The sequence below is a fragment of the Schistocerca piceifrons genome, chromosome 1 (assembly GCF_021461385.2).
Source record: "Schistocerca piceifrons isolate TAMUIC-IGC-003096 chromosome 1, iqSchPice1.1, whole genome shotgun sequence".
Taxonomy (NCBI): Eukaryota; Metazoa; Arthropoda; class Insecta; order Orthoptera; family Acrididae; genus Schistocerca; species Schistocerca piceifrons.
The window spans coordinates 311,600,561-311,626,225 of NC_060138.1; the positions used below are offsets into that span (position 1 = coordinate 311,600,561).

General features: G+C 36.4%; 1 protein-coding gene across 2 annotated transcripts in view; it reads left to right on the forward strand.

Moving 5' to 3' along the window:
- Positions 1-9,158, forward strand: part of LOC124785435 (carboxypeptidase D-like) — a 156,284-nt gene extending 147,126 nt beyond the window's left edge. For both annotated transcript variants that reach the window (XM_047254181.1, XM_047254182.1), the window contains 2 exons: positions 1,729-1,908; positions 7,929-9,158. In XM_047254181.1, the coding sequence (XP_047110137.1) occupies positions 1,729-1,908; positions 7,929-8,300 (552 nt within the window). In that variant the 3' untranslated portion in view covers positions 8,301-9,158. The remainder of the gene's footprint in view (positions 1-1,728; positions 1,909-7,928) is intronic.
- The last annotated feature ends 16,507 nt before the right edge of the window (positions 9,159-25,665 follow it).

The window sequence follows — 25,665 nt, forward strand, 5'->3', positions numbered from 1 at the left end:
CACTCTCATCTGTAGCAAATCTTATTAGTATATTTTCTAATTACTTACTGGTAATGAATTTTAAAACTGGTATGTGTTGGTATCCTGCAAACTATCAGAAACAATTTTTTCATACTTCTAAGTGCACTCAATACAGCGCTCATTTACAACAGACATTTCTAGTCTCCATTTTAGTAGATATTTCTGTACAATATCCAGGTCAATACAATGAGGGAAACTTTCATCCTCAGACATTCCAGGCTGAGCTCAGTTTCTGCAACTATGTATATGCTTATTCCATTTTTGTTATTCAACAGGGTCCTCAGAAAATTTTCATGTAATGTTTCATTTATTGTAAGAGCATTAAGGTGTATTTCTTGTACCATCCCTAGCATTCTAAACTGACTAATTAAAGCTGGGTTGCCTGCACACCAATGCAGTCACATTATATTTGATTCGAAGATATTTTCCCAAAGAACTTCAATCACAGGTGCTTTTATCTGAACTTTGCACCTGTTCTAAAAATATTTTTTACCATTACCGTGTTAAACTCACTAATTGACTTTTGTACCAGTTCTAATATGTACCTTTCATGAATACAGCTTACAAGTGTTTTGTTTTTTATTACTAGACTACCTTACTCACTTTACTGTTAGACTGTTTTCAACATATTGAGTTGTCTGAGTTCTGCTGCTCACAGCCTTCAGAGCATTGAAGCTAATGGAGATGTCTAGACTGAAACTACTAGACACAAAGCATCACAAGAATCTTTCACTGATTTCTAAGTCTTGGCCTTAGTCCAGTCTGTTAATCCAGACCTGAAATGGCTGCTGTAAACTGTAATTCACAACTGTGTTAACCCGTCCTACACAACTGTCAAAAAAGCTCAAAGTTCCAATATCAACTGACAAACTGCATAATCAAAAATGACATGCACAATTTTTTTGTAGGCAGTAGTATGATATTCCATATGAAAGCAATGCTGAAAGTACTTACATGGATTCCCATTCTTCATGGTTTTGTACAATCTCAGAATTTGCCTATTTCGACAGTAAAAAGTTGTTCAATGAAATATATCAAGTATCAAAATTTTAAATACTGTTATTTCATTAAAATATTTCACAAATGAGAACTGTGTAGGGAAATAGTGTTAGGTAGTTTTAGATAATGATTTTGAGTAATAATATTTAGTCCTGTGAAGGATGATAAAAACTGTTTATAAAAATAATGTTAAAAAGTTTTTAAAAGCAACAATGTAGACAAAGACAAATTGCAATTTACCATAAAGAAGACTTGTTAAGTTGCAGGCAGGCACAATTAAGACATTTACATAAAGCTTTTGGCCACAGCCTTCATCAGTAATGCATTACGGCCTGAGATGCTGGAGCTGGCAGTCATGTGCATGAGGTGTGCTTGCTTGTCTGTATGAATGGCGTGTGCCTCTTTTTTACTGATGAAGGCTGTGGCCGAAAGCATTATGTAAGTGACTTTTAATTGTGCCTGCCTGCAACTTAACGAGCCTTCTTTGTGGTAAGTAGCAATCTGTCCTTTCTCACTTTGCCGATATTCCTACCTGGAGTTTCCATTGTTTCATTTAGTTTTGAAGAGCAGTTTTTTGAACTAAATTACTTATTTTGCAAATTACCACATTCCAAACGCAGTAGACCCTAATGCTTACTGCTACAGAAACAGGCATTAGGTTAGTTCACAACTATTACACAAGGCTTCACTTCTTCTCAATTTTTGCAGCCCCTTCTTCAGTTTATTGAGCAAGTTCATCAGGGTATTCATGGTGTGGTAATTGATGGTGATACTGGAATTGCTGTACCTGGAGCAAGAATCTCATTAATTGGACGCAATGTCACCTTCAACACAACACAAAGAGGAGAATTCTGGAGAATACTATTAGAAGGAATTTACACATTAAAGGTAATAAAAAGTAAATGCATTTTATTTGTCTGTAAATATTTTATAAAATTAACTGCTAGTGTTTCAGAGTGTGGAGGTATTATAACATTATAATGACAGTATTTAGACCTGCCTTATACTTTATCCTGATCTTGGGTTCTCATTATATGATATATTTAAGAATGTAACAACATCCGTTTTGTAAGTTCTCTTCCACAAGATATTAATTGCGATTTAGATAATTTTATCACTATAATATACTATTTTGAGTTCTGATTTCCACAACCAAATTTCTGTGCTGTATAACTACAGTACCTTTTGATATCAAGTTTGCCTGATTAGTAGCAGTTTGCATACACTTGTGTAAATAAAACTTAGCAACTAACAACAATATGTTCATTTTAGGAATTTTTCTTTATGCATGTGGTTCATGTTTCATTTCCATCTATAGTGTCATAAATATAATTTTTAGCTTCATATATTGAAAGTGAGATGTCAAAATTTGTAGTGAAGTACTGTCTTATCAACAGTAGACTCAATTACAGAAAAAACTATGTTACGAGAACAAAGTCATCAAGTTTGTACATCATCTGTCAGTCATTTGGAACATCATCAACAGAGGGTGGGGACTATTGATGCTGTGCTAACACAAATAAGATCCTCTGTGCCTCTATATATTTTTGTTACTAAGTATGCCCTTTGAACAATGTAGGAAGAGATAGTTGCTACTTACCATAAACAAGACACTTTAAGCTGCAGACAGGCACAATTAAAAGACACTTACACAAAGCTTTCGGCTACAGTCTTCATCAGCAAAACACACACCATTCATACACATAAACAAGCACACCTCACACACGTATGGCCACCAACTCCAGGAGCTTGGTAGGAGGTTATGTGTGCGTGAGGTGTGCTTACTTGAGTGTACGACTGGTGTGTGTTTCTCTTTTGCTGATGAAGGCTGTGGCCAAAAGCTTTGTGCAAGCGTCTTTTAATTATTCCTGTCTGCAACTTAACGTGTTTTCTTTATGGTAAGTAGCAATCTATCTTTTCTTACAGTGTTGATGTTCCTACCTGGAGTTTCCATTGTTTAAGTATGTTCTTTAATATCACAAGCAATGAGAATAATGGAAGGAGTAAAAGTAACTGCTGATCCTTCCATCATTTGCATTCCCAGAAGTGTTCCATAAATGCAAACATTTTTGTCAAAATTTAATGGTAAGGAAGGTAGATCTCCTTTACATCTACCATACTTTATTTCATAATTTACTCATCAGTTCAATTTTATTTATTGTGTAGGTGAAATCTGCATGTAAATTGTAAAATTGATACATGGCAAATCAATGACAGTTCAAAACAGTTATACCTATATATTTCAGGTGAACATAGCTTTGTACATAAACATTTTTGAAGGCAGTGTCAATGACTGTGTTGAACTATTACAGCTACAAAAAACTCTGTAGTTCAGAAAAACACTTTATATTTAATAGCCACAAGTTATGGTCAATTACTGCCATCTTCAGGTGACATTTTGGTTGTTGATTTATCAACATACTTGTCAGAAATTTAATGGCATTATGTGTTCTTGTGTTTTTCTCATTTGCACTTTATGACATCCTAGGGAGCTCTTCAACTGAACATTGTGAATTTTAAAAGAAGATGATAAGTTCCAAAGATCTGTCATTCGAAAATATTTGTAAAGGTTAAGGCTATGTATGTTTCATGAATGTCAATGGACACAGTAAAATTGGAGGAGCAATGATAATTGAAAATATAATGAAAGCATACATTCATCCTGGTTAAAGTACCACATAGTACACATACCCATTACACATAATATTGAAAAAACTAGGAAATATAAGAATTTAATTATTAAAATTTTGTTTTAGGCACTTAATAAAACTGGAATTACAACATTACAACTTTGTTTCAAGAAACTCTTTAATAGACTTGAAGCAATATCATGTTAAATGAAATTTCAGCTCCACTTTTTTTCTTTGAATTTTAGTCACTAACCAGCTGATTTTAGGTCTGCTGAGATATGAATGTATGAATTTAACTCCTTGCACATAGTTTACACTACATACATCCCCCCCCACGAATAGGAATCTAATGTCTTCTATTGCATATTGAGGAACCATCAAGCCATCAATGGATCACAGTGTGTAGGGGTACCATTTTTTAACTATTTGAACAGTGGTTCAAAGTATTTATGTTTACTTTCAAATGCTATCAGGCTTATCGTTTGCTTCTACAATTTGTGAATGGTGTCAGATTCTATTTATGTTTACTTTCAAATGCTATCAGTCTTATTGTTTGCTTCTTCAGTTTATGAACAGTGTCAGATTCAGAACTTTTTTCCCCAGAAAATATGACCAAGAGTACAGACCACTTTTACTAGTTAACTTACAAATTTATTTTAACTGGTAAAAGTGAGAGTAAATATTAGATTGCTAAAGCTGATGTTTAGATCAGATGGATGAATTTAGTTTCATGATTCATTCAGAAAATTTGGTTCATACAAAAACATATTTTATTCTGTTAACGTTATCACGAAGGGAGAAGAAGTGCCTTCAGAAAAGTGAAACATCTTAAATATTTTTAAATACATCCAGAATAAACATGGTATTGAAAAGATGTTTTTGGAATATAAATAATGGAAGTATTAAAGGTAACAACTCACTATACACTTGTGGCATACACTTTTGGATGATGTCCTTTAAATTAACTAGTACAGAGTACACTTATCCACACATATGTACATATTCCTACATGATCATGTTGTCCTGGTCACCTTTATTGTGAACAAGTACTGTTACTTGATTAGGATGAGGGGATAAAGGAGAGGGCAGGGGGAGGGTTAGATGTAAGGGTGACTTCTGGATGAGACCAAAACACAGCAAGTGCAAGAAATATAAATGCGGAACTAATTAGCTTGATCTACTGCAGGCAGGGGAGTGTGTGGGGTGTCAATGATGTGAAGGAGTGAAGAAGGAGGAGGAGGGAGAAGGGAGACAGAGACTGCAGTAAGAAGGGTATGAGTGTAAAGTAAGTGAAGTGGAATGCATGGGGACATGGGATACAGAATTGTGGAGGATAGACGCTGGTGCAGACAGAGGCCAAAAAGATTGTAGGATCAAATGTATGTTTTAATGAGAATTGCCATTTATGTAGTTCAGGGAAGTCAGTGTTGGGAGGGATGAACCAGATGATACAGGTTGTGAAGCAATCACTTACATCACGTATGTCATGTTCATAAGTTTATTATGTCACTGGGTGGTCAACTCTGCTCTTAGCCTTAGTTTGACAGTGGTCATTCATTCAGGTGGAACACTGGTTGGCGATCATGCCTACATAGAAGGCTCTGATGAGCTACAGCAGAAGTAGTACATGTTATGACTGTTTCCCCAAGTAAGCATGCCTCTGATAGGATATGCCTGTAATTGGACAAAAAAAAAAAAAAAAAGGTTCAAATGGCTCTGAGCACTATGGGACTTAACTGCTGTGGTCATGAGTCCCCTAGAACTTAGAACCACTTAAATCTAACTAACCTATGGACATCACACACATCCATGTCTGAGGCAGGATAATGAACCTGCGACAGTTGTAATTGGACAGATATGGTGGGTAAAAGGAAATGTCGTGTGGCTAGGGCCTCCCGTCGGGTAGACCGTTCGCCTGGTGCAGGTCTTTCAATTTGACGCCACTTCGGCGACCTGCGCATCGATGGGGATGAAATGATGATGATTAGGACAACACAACACCCAGTCCCTGAGCAGAGAAAATCTCCGCCCCAGCTGGGAATCGAACCCGGGCCCTTTGGATTGACAGTCTGTCACGCTGACCACTCAGCTACCAGGGGCGGTCTGATATGGTGGGTGAAAGCATGGAACAAATCTTGCATTGGGTCTTTCCCAGAAGTGTGACCAATGTACCAAGGGGATGGGAGCAAGTGAGCTGTAATGATGGGCCAGCATATTTTATAGATCAGGATGGGCAGGGGAATATCACTTTGGGATGGGTGGGAAGGTCTGTAGTTAGGATGCTTCTCATTTTTGGTGAAGATAACAAGTAGCTAAGGTCCTAACAAAGGACATGGTTATGTTGTTCTAGTCCGGTTTGGTATTAGGTGAAGAGAAGGGTGACTGGGGCTCCTTTGCACCTGGTTCATGGGGTGGCCAGAAGATTAGGAGCATGTATGTATTTACCAACCCACCACATACTATTCTAATTCCATACGGGTACATTCTAACCTATGAGAGGCAAGACCAGCTGTGAAAGCTGTCATACCATACATAGTATTATGAAAAGGGAAGTTGCCACTTGCAAGATAGTGGAGATGCTGAGTTGCAGATAGACACAACAAAAGCACTGTCAAAATATAGCTTTCGGCCTGTAAGGCCTGCATCAAAAATGGATGACACACACACACACACACACACACACACACACACACACACACACACACACGTCTACAATGTCAGGCAACTGTAGCTACACCCAGTATGGTTTGTAAGGTGACAAGAAAAACACAGAAAGAAGAGAAAGAAGGACAGACTTTGAGTATAGTGATGCATTAGAAAATAGTACCAAAGGAAACAGCACTGGGTTAGGATTGAAGAAAATACTTCAGGCAAAAATCAAATACTGGAAAATCCAGGATGGAAGATAACAAATTATGAAAAGGAAAGTTGCCACTCACCGTATAGTGGAGATACTGAGTTGCAGATAGGCACAATAAAAAGACTGTCACAAATATTGCCTTCATCAAAATTAGACAACAGACACACTCACACACAAATGTAACTCACACACACAAATCTGCAGTCTCTGGCAACTGTAGCCACACTGTGTTTGTGTGTGTCATTTCCTTTTGATGAAGGCTTTACAGACTGAAAGTTATATTTGTGACAGTCTTTTTGTTGCACCTATCTGCAACTCAGCATCCATCCTGGATTTTCCAATTTTCTTTGTCATATCATATATCAGCTATGCTGTAAGTTTTGCACAATCTTCTATGTGAGTATGACTACCAACCAGCTGTTCACCTGAATGAATGACCATGCCAAATGTGGCCAAGAGCAGAGTTGAGTACCCAGTACCAGAACACACTCCTATGCGCAACATGTTTGACTTAACTTCAGTGTCTTCTTCACAGCCTGTGCCGCCACCCCCCCCCCCCCCGCCCCCCCTACACACACACACACACACTAGCCACTAGCTTCTATAAGCAACCAAGTTAATGGGAATGAATCCTGCAATCCTCTTGGTCTCAGTCCCCACACTCTATTGTCCTACACCCACATCCAACCATCCAACCTGTTACAAAGCCATGCACTTCACTCACTTATACTCGCACTCTCCTCTTTCTACAGTCTTCTTTTTTCTTTTTCTACTCCCACTTCTAGCCCAATTCTCCACATCATTGAGCACTGCATCCAACTCACCCTGCCTGCATCAGAGCAAACTCATTGGTACCCCATTTCTATTCTGTGCACTTCCTACCTCTCGTCAGCCCTCCATCCAACCCTGCCTCCCTTCTCCCTTGCCCACTCCACCCAATACAACCCCTACGGAGTAGATCTGCAGTGTAGTCAGCCAGGACAATCTAACCATCCAGTTATATGTGTGTTTTTGTGTATTATGTGTTAGTTAGCTTTGAAGAAGGGCATCATCAGAAGCTTGGCAATGTTTCAAATCCAGAATAAGAATAAGAATAAGGACTTTACACAAAAGTAAACAATTTGCTTAATCTTGAGCTGATGTGTTCATATTTTCTACATAGCATTATTCACATTAATGTGGCCATTTTATTCTGCATGAAACTATTATTATTGTAAGCCAGTCCTCCCACTGTCATTAATGTACCTACATTCAACGCACAGTTGTATTATACTGTAAATGTTAATACTAATACATTAATTATTAATTTTTATTTATAATGTCATATTTTTCAGTGATGCTAGAACAGTGTTAACTGTTACTGTAATTTATTGTTGTCTCCAGTAAAACACTGATTTCAGTGTTGCTATTTTTCTCAGATATCAGCACCTGGCTATCTGGATTACCAGTTTGATTTACAAGTACCAGAAGGAAATTTCACGTGGCAGAACATAACATTGCTCTCAAACAATAGTATTAACAGACAAATGGTAAGCAACGCCTCAAGATCTCTGGAAACTACAACAGAAACAACAGCTTCTAGCACCTATTCAAGCACTGCAGCTCAAAGATTACCTGAACCTCAGACATCAACACATCCTCTTTCACTAGCTAGGGTGCAAACTGAAGATATAACAACTGCATCAAATCAGAATGTTGCATCACTAACTATTATTGTTCCACAAGCACTCATATGGTTCACTGCTTGCATTTCACTCCTGTGCACATCACAACTGTTACAAAATCTTTAAAGTATGTGAGTTCTGTTTTACTTTAAATATAAACTGATTGTTTTGATCAAATTGATCTTGTGTTGAATTGTTCATTTGTTTGAAGCTGTAGATGCAAACTGTGTGGCAGTGTCAGCATGTACTCCTACAGCTCATTGGCATAAACTACTCAAACTGACTTGAGGAAATTAGTGTTACAAATGATTTCCTGTGAGTATCATTTTAGTGACACTGAGTAAAAATATGCAAATGACAGTTACTTCTGTTATTCTGGGATGTATTTTAGTGGTCCCCCAATGATGAAGTTTTTCCTGCGTACTTTCAAGCATACTTAAAGACAACATACAGACTCGTCATCTGTTCATAAAACATATTTAGTGTCAAAAATGTATGTTGTTACAATGCAAGGAGTTTAATGTTATTCTGAAACTGCTCAACTGTCACATCAGAAAAAGTTCCTACTGATATTGCATTACCAGCATATATTGTTAACTTATGAAGTAACTGAATGAAGCTCAATAGGCAAGCAGTAGTTCATAAGTTTTGCCACAGTGTAGTGATAGCTAAAAAAAGAAGTTATAAAAGAGAAAGGTACAGTATGATGAGATTTTCAATTTTAGAGGGTACAAATTCCCTCACTGCATCTTTTCTGGCTGTGTACCTGCAACATTTTAAAGACAGGTGAGCTCTGCACTGTGTGTTTTGCAACTGAAACAGAATGTGTTGGTTAGCTATTCAAATATGTTATCTGTGATATTCTCAAGTAAAACAAGAATTATTCATTAAAGCCAAAGACACACACACACACACACACACACACACACACACACACACACACACACACACACACACACACACACACACACACACACACACATTCCATACATCCTTTAGTGAAAAAGATCTTTCACAGATGTGCAAGAAGTCATAAATAAAAAAATGCCAAGCACTATTTTTAATCGAATAATCATACTCTTAAAAAGGATATTATTATTATTATGTACATATGAGCAAATCACTGGTGATAAATATGTAACTATTTGCACATTTGTCAAATGTCAATAAATGTGAAGAAAACAATGTAATTTTTACTAGATTAAGTGCCAGCCAAATCATAAAATCATGTATTAATTCACATTCAAGCACATATTAATTCATGTTCAAATATTTAACTTTGACTTTTGTTCATATTTACTGTGTAGTCAAAGGTAATTATTAGAGAGGTTGTAAGTGACTTACTATTGTTGCACTTACATTTATTTTTGAAATTCCCATTCTTCTTTTGTTACTGTATCAGTAATTTCAAAAAGTAATGGTTCTATTTCTATTTTTCTTAATTGAGTGAATGGTTCCTTTGAGTGGTAAACTTCTTGTATGTGTGCTTTTAGTAAGTCTCTATTGTGCTTTTTTTTTAAAAAAAATATTTAAGACTGATATAATGTTTATATGATAAGAAATGATATGTAAATAGCATATTACAGAACATAACGAATAATTTGCAGATCATGATTTGTTTGTGTAATTAATTTTGTATATAATGTATATAAAAAATCAATACAAAATTGAAACACAAATTATAGTTGTGTCATTAAGTTCATGAATCCCATTGTTAACTGAATCATTAGATTATTTAGATTTTACCATCACATATCAGCTTCAGTTGATATTGTCGTTCTGATTACTAGCAGAATTCAACATAAGCCTGTACAGAATTATTGATCTGGTATTGAAAAGACCAGAGTGAAATATAGAGATTGTCTTATGTTGTGAGTAACACACACACAAAACACACACACACACACACACACACACACACACACACACACACAGATAGAGAGAGAGAGAGAGAGAGAGAGAGAGAGAGAGAGAGAGAGAGAAAGGTAGGGGGGAGACCTGTGTTCTCAGACAGACACACTAAAAAAAGACTGCTAGCTATTATCAGCTATCAGACTAAGTGATTCATTAGATGTAGCCAAAACACACATGCACATTCACGCTTGAATAACTCACATACACATGGCCAGAGTTGTCACTGGGTGCTAAGTCATCGTACAGGTATAATAAACAGTTCATTGGACACTTTGCAGCATGAGATCACTAACATTATCTAGAATTACATTGTGACTGTTCAAGCTCATAATATATAAAAATTTGCTGTAACCAGATTTCCTTCTTAAACACTTTATAAAGAGTTATGAATTTTTAATAGCACATTGAAATCAGAATGTTACGGAATGAGATTTTCACTCTGCAGCGGAGTGTGCACTGATAAGAAACTTCCTGGCACATTAAAACTGTGTGCCGGACCGAGACTTGAAGTCGGGACCTTTGCCTTTTGTGGGCTAGTGCTCTACCATCTGAGCTACCAAGCATGACTCACACCCTGTCCTCACAGCTTTACTTCTGCCACAGCACTTGCCATGGAAGGCAAAGGTCCTGAGTTTGAGACTTGGTCTGGCACACAGTTTTAATCTGCCAGAATATTACAGTTAAGCATCCACCATGGTAAGCTGTAATAGACCAAAGTAAACTGGGTCTTGGTTGGAAAAATCAGCTACTGGATGAGAGATGATTCACAAAATTCTTTTTTCAGTGTTGACACTTCAAATCAGTTATCACTTTGTAAACTGGTGCTCTTCCTGTTTAAATGCATCTCGGCCATTTTTGCTGTATCTTGCATTCTTCTATTAGATGTCAGTAACTGAAAAACAGCTCATGATTGAAAATTTTTGCTGGTCTTTCTGTCATTACACTTCATGAAACAGTTTCTGTAAGTCACAATGGCTTTCCAGTTGAAGAAATTTGCTATTAAATGAAGGTTTAGCAGCATAATTTTATTTATCTGTTTTGCTTACAGTGTTACTGTTCATATGAAAGACTGAGAATTTCTGTATGGATGATACATTTTCTAGTTTTATCAGACTTTTATCAGTTCATTCCCTTGTGTTCCCCTTTATAGTAGCTTTAGTGTTGAGTATCATTTTTGTCTATTATACACATTGGTAACTAACTACAATGACGACAGGCATATTAATACACATTAACCAACATTTATAATTAAATTAAGTGTCATGTGAGTGGTATAATCTTGTCTTCCATAGGGTACTGTTTGCTGACATGTATGCTACTACGAGCAGTTCAATAAGTACTGCAACACATTTTTTTTCTTGGCCAATTTTGGTTGAAAAAACTGGAAATTTCTTGTGGAATATTTTCAAACATTCCCGCTTTGTCTCGTATAGTTTCATTGACTTCCGACAGGTGGCAGCGCTGTACGAAGCTGTTAAAATGGCGTCTGTAACGGATGTGCATTGCAAACAACGGGCAGTGATCAAGTTTCTTTTGGCGGAAAACCAGGGCATCTCAGATATTCATAGGCGCTTGAAGAATGTCTACGGTGATCTGGCAGTGGACAAAAGCACGGTGAGTCATTGGGCAAAGCGTGTGTCATCATCGCCGCAAGGTCAAGCAAGACTGTCTGATCTCCCGCGTGCGGGCCGGCCGTGCACAGCTGTGACTCCTGCAATGGCGGAGCGTGCGAACACACTCGTTCGAGATGATCAACGGATCACCATCAAACAACTCAGTGCTCAACTTGACATCTCTGTTGGTAGTGCTGTCACAATTGTTCACCAGTTGGGATATTCAAAGGTTTGTTCCCGCTGGGTCCCTCGTTGTCTAACCGAACACCATAAAGAGCAAAGGAGAACCATCTGTGCGGAATTGCTTGCTCGTCATGTGGTTGAGGGTGACAATTTCTTGTCAAAGATTGTTACAGGCGATGAAACATGGGTTCATCACTTCGAACCTGAAACAAAACGGCAATCAATGGAGTGGCGCCACACCCACTCCCCTACCAAGAAAAAATTTAAAGCCATACCCTCAGCCGGTAAAGTCATGGTTACAGTCTTCTGGGACGCTGAAGGGGTTATTCTGTTCGATGTCCTTCCCCATGGTCAAACGATCAACTCTGAAGTGTATTGTGCTACTCTTCAGAAATTGAAGAAACGACTTCAGCGTGTTCGTAGGCACAAAAATCTGAACGAACTTCTCCTTCTTCATGACAACGCAAAACCTCACACAAGTCTTCACACCCGAGAGGAGCTCACAAAACTTCAGTGGACTGTTCTTCCTCATGCACCCTACAGCCCCGATCTCGCACCATCGGATTTCCATATGTTTGGCCCAATGAAGGACGCAATCCGTGGGAGGCACTACGCGGATGATGAAGAAGTTATTGATGCAGTACGACGTTGGCTCCGACATCGACCAGTGGAATGGTACCGTGCAGGCATACAGGCCCTCATTTCAAGGTGGCGTAAGGCCATAGCATTGAATGGAGATTACATTGAAAAATAGTGTTGTGTAGCTAAAAGATTGGGGAATAACCTGGTGTATTTCAATGTTGAATAAAACAACCCCTGTTTCAGAAAAAAAATGTGTTGGATTACTTATTGAACTGCCCTTATCGTTTTTGAAATTAAAATTGGATAGCAGTAGAATCTAAAACCAAAAACATTTATGTTCCTATACATAATGATTTTATTAGAATTTCTTAAATTGCACCCCCCCCCCCCCCCCATGGTACATAGTAAGTCTGATAAATATAATCAGATGGCAGACAGTACTGCTCAGTCAGTATCTTACCTGGACTTTCTAAATACTGTCTGATTCAACATTTTATGTAGGTCAGTACACTGATTCAGATGACAGAGCACTTGCTACAAAATTTACATGATCTCAGCATAAAAACTGTAATGTTTTCAAAATGGAAACACAGGTAATGTCAATGCAGGCAATGTGCAGCATGAAAGTGTCTGATGCACACAGTATAGTTGGTACATGAAACAGGTATAGCTATTTCCAGTGATCATGTTGAAGACAGAGACTAGAAAGATAACTCAGAATAATTACTAACTTACAATCACACTTTGCATAATTAGAAATGAAATGGTAAAACCAGCTGACTTAGTTTATTTACTATTTTAGACAGTGGTCATTAATGTGCACAGGCATGACTCCAGTTGGCAGCGGTAGGCTTTCTTTGTTGTGCCAGTCTCTAAGCTATGTTACTAAAAAATCTTGTAAATGTAGTGGAATTTAGTAGGCAATCAAGTGAGTCATTATGAAATTGTTGATATATAAATATTTGAAATAATATGAGATATAGCACACTAGCACTACCCACATGAAGGCTCAATTGAATAATAAAAGCGCAACCACACTGTGATCAAAAATAAGGTAACCTTGACTAGTATAGGTTACATACGGTGTTCATGTTGACACAAATCAATCTTTAGACAGTGATAGGTAGTGCAGATTGTTCTTCACAACAGTAACTGTTTCCATAGAACTACCTCCATGTGATAATTTTCTTACTTTACACAACCATTTACAATTCAGAAGTTTAATTCTCCGAACATGATGACGTTAGTCTATTCATGTTCTCTAATAATTACCACAGCTGTGTTTCTATCAGTACCATTACATATTCTTTCATAATAATGAACACTGTTCAGAATTTTTGTGCACTGACAATATTTATGTGGTCTTGCAAGTGTTTTTGTAAATCAAATCTGTTCTGTACTTTGTTGAATAGTGTGAACACAGTATACAATTTTATCAGTTTATTCACTGTGAAAGTTGGATCAAAGTAGCAATAATTTGAAAGGGATGGAAATTGCTGGATGTAATGTGCATGTACCGACAAACAAATGATTAGAATTTATGCAAAACTGGATGATTTCAGAGAAAGAGCTTCACAAATTGAGCAAGTCAGTGTCACTTGGATCCACACCTGGCCCTTATGAAAACAGTTATTTCGCTTGGCATTGACTGAGAGAGTTGTTAAATGTCCTCCTGAGGGACACTGTGCAAAAATTGTGGACTTGGCATGTCAGGTCCTCAAAATCCTGAGATGGTTGGATAATGATTCAAATATTCTTGACGGGGGAGAGATACAGCAACCTTCCTGGCCAAGGCAGGGTTTGGCAAAAATGAAGACAGATATTAGAAACTCTCAATGCATCCAGGTGGGCATTATCTTGCTGAAATGTAAGCTCAGAATGGCTTACTATGAATGTCAACAATATGGGGCATAGAATATCATCGACATATCACAGTGTTGTAAGGGTGCCAAAATGACAACATATGGGGCCCTGGTATGAAAAGAAATGCCACCACAGACCATAGCTCCTGGTTGTCATGCCACGCGGCATGAGACTGTATCCCACAACTATGCCAGGGCACCTCCAGACACACCTTTACTGGTCATCAGGGCTCAGTTCAAAGAGGGACTCATCACTGAAGACAATTCTACTCCACTCAATGAGACTCCAGACAGAAGATGTACTTGAGTTGTCTGCAAGTAGCCAGAGGATACACATTTATACAGATAGGTAGTACTCATACTCATGTAGAATATTGTACAATAATTGAAGCACATATTGTACATGATGTGGTTGTTCCACAGATGTCACTCTTTTAGGGCAGGAAATGTCTGTCACAAGACTGGAGATGGGCATGTGTACATAGGACAGCTCTTGCAATTTGTTGTCTACAGGTGGATGATTTGTGTTTTGGAGTAGAAGTGACATAGGAATATATTAGGATACTGTTTTGTGTTTCAAAGCTTTAGTGGCACAGGAACATATTAGGATATTGTGTATGTAGAGTGAGGGACAGAATACATATTTGAAGGTGTGATGACAGGAATTTGGGTAGCATACAAGTTATCTAAGGGTTTCTGCTATCTTCACCCTCAGATTCTCCATCAACAAACTGTTTGAACTGCTTCTCTCTATTAAGTAATCATGAAATTTGCAAATACAATAGCAGGAGTAAAAAAGGACATTCATTACACAGCATTCAAATCTTCATTCAGCATTAAAAGACATCTGCTAGTGATATAGCACTGAAAGTACATTTACCTCTAATTGTGTGTTTGTCATACATATCCTTACCTTCTAAGAGCTATCTTACTGTAACTGTCTATACGGTTTTTCCATGCAGGGTTGGTTAGAGAACTTTTTTCCCCACAGGTGACTTATCATTTAGTGCTGACCCCCATTCCCCCCTACAGTTCCACTAATCACCAATTGTGATATACACTGTATACAAATCTTGCACTTGGGAATGCCTATGGTGGCTGTTTGCAAGCCTCTGGCACCACTCTCAGCCTGGCACCCCAAGCAGCAGCTTGTGTCACTTGTACCTAAAACCAGGCCTTATTTCATGCACACAGCTTAGTTTTTTACCTGCACAATAATGTTTATTCTAATTTAAATAATGAAAACTCAGGGGAATATCAGTTAGCAGATAACATTATACTCATTCTTCAACAAATATTATTTACAATTTCTTCTTTTGCTACTTCCGTAACAGCCTTGTTTTTCTACAAAAGTTTAATTCTTGTGGAAGTGTGTTAATTGGAAGGTAATACCCATATGTAAGGAACTTGTGGTTCACAAAACCGAACCTTCTGAAGTGTGTTTGGTGATTCCTCCCCACATAACATTTATTTTTGTTGCATATTGTTCAGGAGATTCTTTTGTAGTAGTATTAATTTCAATTATGGTATCTTATTACTTAAGGATGGTCCCAATTTGTGAATATGCAATAATGTCATTGTCAGCTGACCAACTTTTACACATTTCAAACTTCATTGTTCATAGAGTACATTACTTCTATGTTACCATGATGCTACTGATTTATTTATTTATTTTATTCTTCATCCAAAAGATCACATATGCGATATAGGATTTGTCATTAGAATGTTTACATGTACTGGTCACACATGATAACAATGCATAACATAATAAATGAGAAAAACGAATTTCATATCCATAGTACATAAATAGAGAACAAACACATTGTAGACAAAAAAAAAAAAAAAAAAAAAAAAAACACATACTGATGACAAATTTATGTAGGACACTATCTGCACCATATACATAAAATGTACTGGGGGCTTTTAACAGAATTTTTATAACTATTTCATAATTTGAAAATAAATTTAAATTCTTTTATATTATTGAAAGCAGTAGTTTCAATTTATTGTCTGAGACAGATAGTCATTGAGACTGTAGAAGCATTTATCCATCACGTATTTTTTTATACTTCATACTTGAATTTACTTTTGTCTTTCAGCTCTTTAATCTGGGATGCAAGTGCATTTGAAAACTTTATTCCTAAGTGGCTCACATGATTTTGACTTCTGGTTTTAGCTACAGAGGGAATGTGGAAGTCTTCACAGTGCCTTATATTGTGATTATGATGGCTAGAGTTGGTTGAAGATTACAGTGATTTTTATTGATCATTTCCAGGTGTTTTAAAATACAGACAGATGGTATTGCTAGTGTCTTTAGCTGTTTGAATAAGGATCTACAGTGTGTTTGTGGTGCAATGTGAGTCACGATACGAATAGCTCTTTCTTGTATGATAAAAATTTCTTTTAATCTTGACTTGGTTTTGCTCCAAAAATTTATGCCTTAGCTCACAACTGACTAGATAGAACCAAAGTACACAGCTCTAGTGGATTCTGGGATACATATCTTGAATATTGTTCTTAATGCAAAGCATGGTGAACTGAGTTTCTGAGTAAGATATGCAACATGTTCATTCCAGTTTAGATGTTGGTCAATCTGCATTACCAGAAACTTGTAGTACACAACTTTTCTATTTGTTTGTTTTCCAGCATCAAGCACATATTTTCCTCTCGAGACTTTCTTTCACACTGTATAAAGTTATTTTTTTGTATTTAAAGTCAGCTTATTAGAAGAAAAAAAATGACTGTAAGTATGAAAGCACTTTTTCTACTGTAGTACACAATTCTTTTATATCGCTAATTATGATGCTTGTGTCATCTGCAAATAACAGAATTGTGGATGAGGTGTCTAGAACCTGTATATCATTGTTATAAATTAGAAACAACAGTGGGTCCAGGATGCTGCTGTGTAGAACACCTATTTCAGTTTTTTTTTGGTGCTGATATGAATTTAAAATTATGAAAATTGTGAGATGACATCAGCTCAACAACTTGTGACCTATTTTGCTGGTAGGATTCAAACCATGTTTTGACAGTACCCCTAATGCCTATTGCTTCTAGTTTCCCTAGTTTCATGGTTCACAGTACTGAAAGCTTTGGACAAATCTAAATTAATTCCAACAATATATTTATTTAACTCAAAATTTCTTACTGTTTCTGTTATGTAGTCCAAGATGGCTGTTTCTGTACTGTAACCTTCTCAAAAACCATATTGCTTGTTATTTATTAGTGTATGTTTCTCCAGATATTTTCTGACCCTAATCTTCATTAATACCTCAAGTATTTTAGAAAAAGCCAGGAGTGATATAGGTTGGTAATTTTCTATTTTGTGTCTGTCACCATTTTCATATAGTAGTACAACTTCAGAGATTTTAGGCTTATCAGGAAACATCCCTTCATTAAAAGACAAGTTTGCTATGTGCAATATAGATTTATCAACATATGATGCAGTTTTCTTACTTATTGATACAGATACTTCATCCACTCCAGATGATATTTTGGATTTCAAGCTTTTAATAGTTTTTGGTTCTTCATCCATATCTTTTGGAATTGTCATCATGCTGATACTTCCCATTGGAGCTATAGCTGTTTGTTGTTGCTTAAAGCTGCTACTTAAAATATGGGGAATATTTACAAAATGATAGTTTACATAGTCTGCTGGGACTTCTTTTTCTATAAATGTATTTTCATTGTTTTTTCAGATTAATTTTCTGTTCTTTAATTTGTCCTCCAGTTTCTTTTTTTTATAATTTTTCAACTCATTTTGGACTTGATAATAGGCAGCCTTATTAATCTATCATTAAATAATAATTCTGTTTTTGCTATTACTTTTGCAGTCAGTCTTTTTGTAGGTCCTCACATACCCAATGAACTGCAGACTGTGACTTTTTTTTTAGCTTTAAAATTAGTATTATTTCCTGGAGTATTTCAGGAATTTGACACTGGTTCCAGATGATCTGTAACTCACAAGCCTTTTGCCCAGATATCTGATAAAGAATCACTGGTAAAGGAAACTGTTTGATCATTATAAACATCTTTTTTACCAGTAAATACAGGAATGAAAAATTTAAATTTGTCTCCAAAAATGCCATTAATGAAGGAATTTTTTAAGTTATAACTGCTCTTCAGAAGTCTTTCTGCTGTTGTATCAGTACAGTTTCAAGCTTTATTTCTGAGAAGTTCCACAGGGTTTTTTTTTAAAGAAAAGGGAGTTAATGCTACTTGATTAAATTTTCAGTATATTTATGCCATTGTTTGTTCAGTTGACATGTTTGGCCATATTTTCTTTATGACACATAGGACAATATTATTCAGATATTTTTTCTGTGAACTATGAGTCACGTTAGTAATCTAATTTAACAGAAATATAATCTTGTGCACTAAAGTGTTGTCTTACTGTTCATTTCAGTATGTAGTTTAAAGTTTTAATTTCATTACTAGCACAACAAATAACCATCAAGATGTGCATCTGGTATGAAAATTACTTTAAACATACTGTTAGTAATTTTGAAGAACACAGTTAATACATAAACATATGGAAATACCAAATACACAACACATTATCATCCCTAATATGATGTAAGAAAACCATAGACATTCAAAATAACTTCCAGCCATCTCAGGATTGATAAATACAGGTTCTGTATGATTCTCAAGTGAATCTATATCTTTCCAGCAAAACGGTAGGAAGTTCAGGTAATGGTGATGGAGATGGATAGTGATCAGGCATCCATCTATCCAAAGTAGACCACAAGGGCTTAATAATGTGAGATCTGGTGAATGTGGTTGCCAGGGGAGGTGTATCAGTTCATCCTTGTGATCACAAAACCAGTCCTGGATGATGTGAACAGGGCCCTGTCATGGTTGCATAACACATTCTTTCAGAGTACACATGGGACCCATTTTTTCCTCTTACAGGCATTTGCATCACTGATGAGTGGGTTTGGAACTTCAGTTCACCTTGCAGTTCCCTAATTATGGAGCTCCTTTCATGTTGTTTTGGCACTTACAGGGTTCACGAGTATGACATTCAGTTCTGCAGTGATTTCTGCAACTGTGCTTATTTTTTGTCACAATCCTATTCAATGACTGTATGTTCATGATCACTCAACACACACTTTCATCTGTGTTATGACTTAGAGGGTGATGTTTTTCCACTTTCCCTGTAGGCGGTGTAAATCATTTATATTATGCCTCTTGAAACTCTGAACACTTCAGCTACATTGGTTCTGGAAGCATCCTTCATACAAGTACCAACAATTTGCCCATGTTTAAATTCACTTAACTCCAGCAAAATGTACTCAAAACTGTACAGAACACAGTTCTGATCACAGCTGATGCTTGCAATGTATTGCACAGGTGTCGTACTTACTAATCTACAGTAGCATAACCTACAGGTAAGGCTAGCATCTGCATGATGTATGTTCAAGTTGCATATTTCAACTGTGTTTCCATATTTTGATCCAATCCCTGTACAATTATCTTTACTCTTGCTGGTGATCATATGAATTTCCCATTTTCATTTATAACGAATTCTAAGAAATTAGAATTCGTTATAAATGAAAATTCTTATTTCTTCCACGCTGTTTAGTGCCCGAGAACCTCAAACCACACACACACACACACACACACACACACACACTAATTTCTTCATTTTTGGAAGAAAGCATAAGTCACCACCCCTCTTCCGTCTGCAAGAAGGGTGGCAGAAGTTATCAGCATAACTACTGTTCATTACCTGTTGTACAGTCTTAGAACATATACTGAATTGAAATATAAGTATTTGTATCCACTGAAATTTATCTAAGAGGGGATAAGATTCTAAACTTGATATGACTGATTCAGTGTGTTAGGGTACATATCATGCTCCGACAGCTATGTTTGATGGGAAGTACACAAAAGTCACTGTACCTCAAATGCTTGATAGACACCATATACAATCAAAAATTTTTTGAAGGTCTGAAAATGATTACTGTGACATCTAAGTGATAAACATGTTGGGACACAGAACCATCAACAAGATCACTGCCCTATCACAGCAAGAGCAACTGTACCTATTCCAGATCAGTTCTCTATGCTAAATGCATTATGTATACACTGCAAGAATAAAAGTATTCATAGTAAGTGATGGGAGTGAAGTGATTATTTACCATCGTTATTACAACACCCACTCCCCACTACCTATAAACATATTTCTTTCGTGTGTGCAAGTGCATTGTTTCATATTATTAATATGAATTTGGATACCACCTTTCTGATTTAATAGTCTGAAATTACAACCTCAACCACTGAGTAGGTATGGGAATCAGGGAGAAAAGAAGGGATCATTTGAAGGAACACATCCTGAGGTATCAACAGATCATTAACTTGGCAGTGGAGGGACATGTAGGCAAAAAAGTGACAGATGGAGTTCAATACAGGACTAGAGTAAATAGTGTTCATGGATGTAATATACATTGCAATAATTATGTGTGGTCGAATATGCTTGTTCGAGACAGAGTAGTGTGGAGAGCTGCATCAAAAATCTGGTTTTGGACTGATGATCACAACAATATAATAACAATGTTAGATTAACACTGAAAAATGAAACAAAGTTTGATAGTTGCAAAGTATTTTGAAAGGATGTGTTACTTATTGAAAGAGTAATTATTTGTTTATATTTTTTCTGAGAGTAATAGTGCTGCATGTGCTGTACTTAAGTTTTCTATCATATTACATATCTGTAGTGTGTTCCTTTTTGAGTTGTAATTATAGAAAACTGTATTTCACACCTTTTCACTCCACTCTCACTCCTACTTATTGTCAGAAAATTTCATATACAGGAACAAGGTTTAGTAGAAAATATATGTTGCCATGCTCATTGAAAAGAAACTATGTTATTGTCACTGCTCACTCATTTATTAATTTGTGTTTGTATCTTTGTATAATTCATCCAATATTTTGCAAATAGTGTTTTGTTTCTCTCAGGATGTTAAAAGTTAGACAATTTTAGTAAAGTATTGTTCATATACTTACTCTTATTATGTAACATTTGCGATTAAAGTGGTTAATGGTTGTTGTTGTTGTTGTTGTTGTTGTTGTTGCGGTCTTCAGTCCTGAGACTGGTTTGATGCAGCTCTCCATGCTACTCTAGCCCGTGCAAGCTTCTTCATCTCCCAGTATCTATTGCAACCTACATCCTTCTCAATCTGCTTAATGTATTCATCTCTTGGTCTCCCTCTTCAATGTTTACCCTCCACACTGCCCTCCAATACTAAATTGGTGAACCCTTGATGCCTTAGAACATGTCCTACCAACCAATCCCTTCTTCTAGTCAAGTTGAGCCACAAAGTTGATGGTGGGGTTACTAAAACCTACTATTGTCAACATCCACTAACCAAACATATTCAGTAATGTCACTGAGGTCATCACAAGTGTACCATTTTCCATGGAAGTTAAATGATATTTAGTGCAGGAATGGTTCCATTTGCTCTAGAATACATTTTTAGTGAAAATATGACATGGAATATGGGAAGAAATTTCAGTTTGAAGGGATAGGTGGAAGAAAGAGTTAAACCATGAGATCTTGTTTTAAAGTATTGCATATTACATCTTCAGTCCAAAGAAAAAAATTAGGTAGTACTTTCTAGTAGCACATGTGAAAGTATTTGTTATAAGCACATGCTGTATTCAAAAACAGGTTAAGTGATCAGTGTAATAGTTTCTAAATTCAAACTTAGCACTTTCTTCCTGATCCTTTCATCTGTCTACAATAACCTGCATTTCAATGGACTGTTAATAATTTTTCTTACTTAATAATGCAACTAAGCCTATAGCCCCCAATGTTTAATGTACAATTAAAAAAAAGACCATTTTTCACATATCTTCCACATTGGCAGCAGAGGCAAATAATACAATACCACAAGCAGTTACAATCATAACAGTAATATAAGTCAACACTACAGTCTTTATACCTTCTGTTACCCAGTAAATATGAACTTATGGTTTTTGCCCAATGGATGGCCCTCCATTTACAGCATCAACTGCTGAAGGCAGAGATTATGCATTCTATGCGAGTGAAATGCTTACTGAATGATGTATCTAATTGAGTTGGATAAATGACAGCCTAGAAATTAATGTAGATAATCATTTACATGAATAAGTTTATTCCACTTTACAAATACAAATATTAACTGAAGCTTAACTCCCTTGCAGAATTTATTTTATCACAAATAATTTACATATGCTTCACATTACACTACTTATTTACTAAGGACTGTCTTTAAAGGATATGGATACAATAGTTGATGAGAGAACTGAGCCAAGTTCTTAACACTCTAGTGGTTTCTGACACATATTTAGAAACTTCATAGAACAGTAAACCAAAGAAAAATGATGGCAATCCATTACTGAAGATGTTGCCAGTGAACTTTACTTGCAGACTACCTGACTTGGTACCTGCCCCATCACCACGTGACAGCTTTGGGCATTTTATAAGTTTTTAATTACTTTCCATTGCTGAGGTGCAAAGCATACTGTACTAAAATATTCAGAATTCATGTCACAAACTTCCTTGTTGTCTGGTTTCCAATCTGCTGATGTATGCCACCCCATATAGCACCTGCACACTATGGACGTTCCTCTGTGGTATGGGACTCTGTATTTTCTATGTCTCCTGCCTTTTGTCAATGTCCCATCTGACTCACCAATTGAAAGTCATGCAAACCACAAAGTGTTTCAGTTTGAACACAACCTTTCCCACAGGGAGTCTACGATGGTTAGTAAAATTACAAAATTATTGTCAAGAATATTAAGGACATTCTCAGCAACTTGTCTTACCCCCAACAGCCTGGATTGTTGCAGTCTGTATGAGGCTTTGGATGTATGGCTGGAGACTAAATGCATCATCTGCCAAATAACATTTGATGCAGATATGTTTGTGTTCTTTAGCACATTCTCCTGAGGTACTCTCAACCAATTTTTCCCTGACGGTGGAGCTGATTTTACTATGCTGAAATACGTCTACATCACTTACTCTGCCATCTTCCATTGCTTACACCACAATACTATTAAACTTTATACAAACACAGTAAGATTTGTTAGTTTCAATACAGATAGATTTTCTCCAGAGGCACTGGCACAATAAACCACATAACCACATAAAAATACAAATTCTTTTAACTGGTGAAATATATGAAATAAGTAACCTACCCATGCCATTTGGGAACTGCCCCAATTCATTAAACTTGTCAGGCATTGCTTCCCACTCATTTTTTGTTGTTGGAGCCTGTAGAAACAAAACAACAGCACTTACACATTCTTTTCACATTGACTGTGATGAGACTTTAAGTACATACAGCTTTCAAGAGTTTGGTTGCAATATTCCCCTTTCATGGGACAATAAGTGGTGTGTAAACTCTTTAGTTATGATACGTGAAAACTCACTTAGCTTCAGATATTTGTCTTTTAATGTGGTAAGAATTGCAGTGCACATCTTAACTATAATATGTGAAATGCTTGGCATTGATAACCCATGTGCAAATGATGGGCTCTTCTAGGTCTCCTCCACTGCCAGAAACATTAGGGCAATAGCAAACCTGTAAAATCATGTATAAGTTTACAATTAGAAATAAAAAAAACTTATATATGAAAACAACTAACAGCATTCCTTAAGTGGTATGCTGTAGATAGTACAGTAGCTTCATACTTTTTCAAACACACAATGTGTCTTGTTGATTTATCTTGCTGCATTTACTTATGCACTACAGTATTTGCCAAACAAATGGATTTATACATCCCCATTAAAGAAGTGTAAGAAGATGATAATGATGCTATCTGCCTACCAACCAGCATTTGTAATCTGGTCCACTAGTCTGTAATTTGAATCTTTTTCACCTTTCATGTACATTATTTTCCACCCTACCATTAATGTAACTTTGTTATATACAGTGTGTACATAAAGTCCAGGAATACTTTCAATTATTTGTTGCACAAGAACCAAAAATTGTGCAGATATAATTCATATGTCATTTTAAATAGAAACCCTTAAAGGCTTTTTTTTTTTTTTTTTTGTCCCCCCATGTGTACCATCACAGATTGTAGGTACCTGAACACAAAGCTGCCACATCGATGGAGCTGTTTCATGTAGTGGCCTCCCCGATCACTAGATCTCACTCTATGTGACTTTTTTCTGTGAGGACACATTAAAGTTCTGGTGTATGTACCACCTCAACCACATGATGTAGCAGAGCTTTGGGAGAGAATACAGGAAGCGACTGCCATAGCTGATAATGCCATGCTGGAACAGGTACAGCAAAGAATTTGATTACCGTATGGATGTCTGCCAGGTCACTCATGGCTTGCATATCAAATGTTTGTAAAAAAAAACTTTCACAGTTTCTCTTCAAAATGCAATATGTATGACATCTGTACAATGTTTAGTTCTTGTGCAATATATAATTGAAAGTATTTCCAGACTTTATGAACATTCTGTACTTCACTCAGTAAATATTTCAATCACATTAAATACATTACCTGGGCATTCAGAAATTGATTCCATAAATGGCAGGTTATTGACTTGGGGAAAAAAACTGTACTTTCATATTTGCTAAATCAGTCTTTATTCACTGGATAACAGAAGGTGAAAAGAATATACTGTTGACTAACCATACTGTAATCATAGTAAAAGCTTGTACTACTGGTGTATTTGGTGTTATCACTAACCTTAATTAAAATAAATTCAGAATGTCTGACTGTTTCACTTAATGGCCTTTTCCATTTGTGCAAAGGTATATCAGCATATGATTTTTAGGCAAGTTCTCTTAAAAATGTAAAGTAAACAATTTATGTCGGCAATAATGTAGTGCAAGATTGTAATATGAAAATAAAATAATTGTGTCAATTTGAAATATATAAAATGTGGTTAAACAAATTATAATTACCACCAGTGTGTTCTTCAAACATTTGATTATACACAAATTTTTGCATCAGCAATCCACGATCTCTGTCTACATCCATATTATGCAAACCACTGTGGCAGAGAGTAGTTTCCATTGTGCCAGTTAATTTGGGATTCTTTTTGTTTCATTCACAAATGGAGTTTAAGAAGAATGACTGTTTAAATGCCCCTGAGTGCATGATAATTAAACTAATCTTATCCTCGCAGTCCCCACAGGAGTGATACATATGGGGCTGTGGTACATTCTATGATTCATAATTTAAAACTAGTTCTTGAAACTTTGTATGCTTTCTCACAATAATTTGCATCTCTCCCCAAATGTCTGCAGTTTAGTTTCTTTGGCATTTCTGTGATATTCTTCCAAGGGTCAAACAAAGCTGTGACCATTTGTGCTGCCCTTCTCT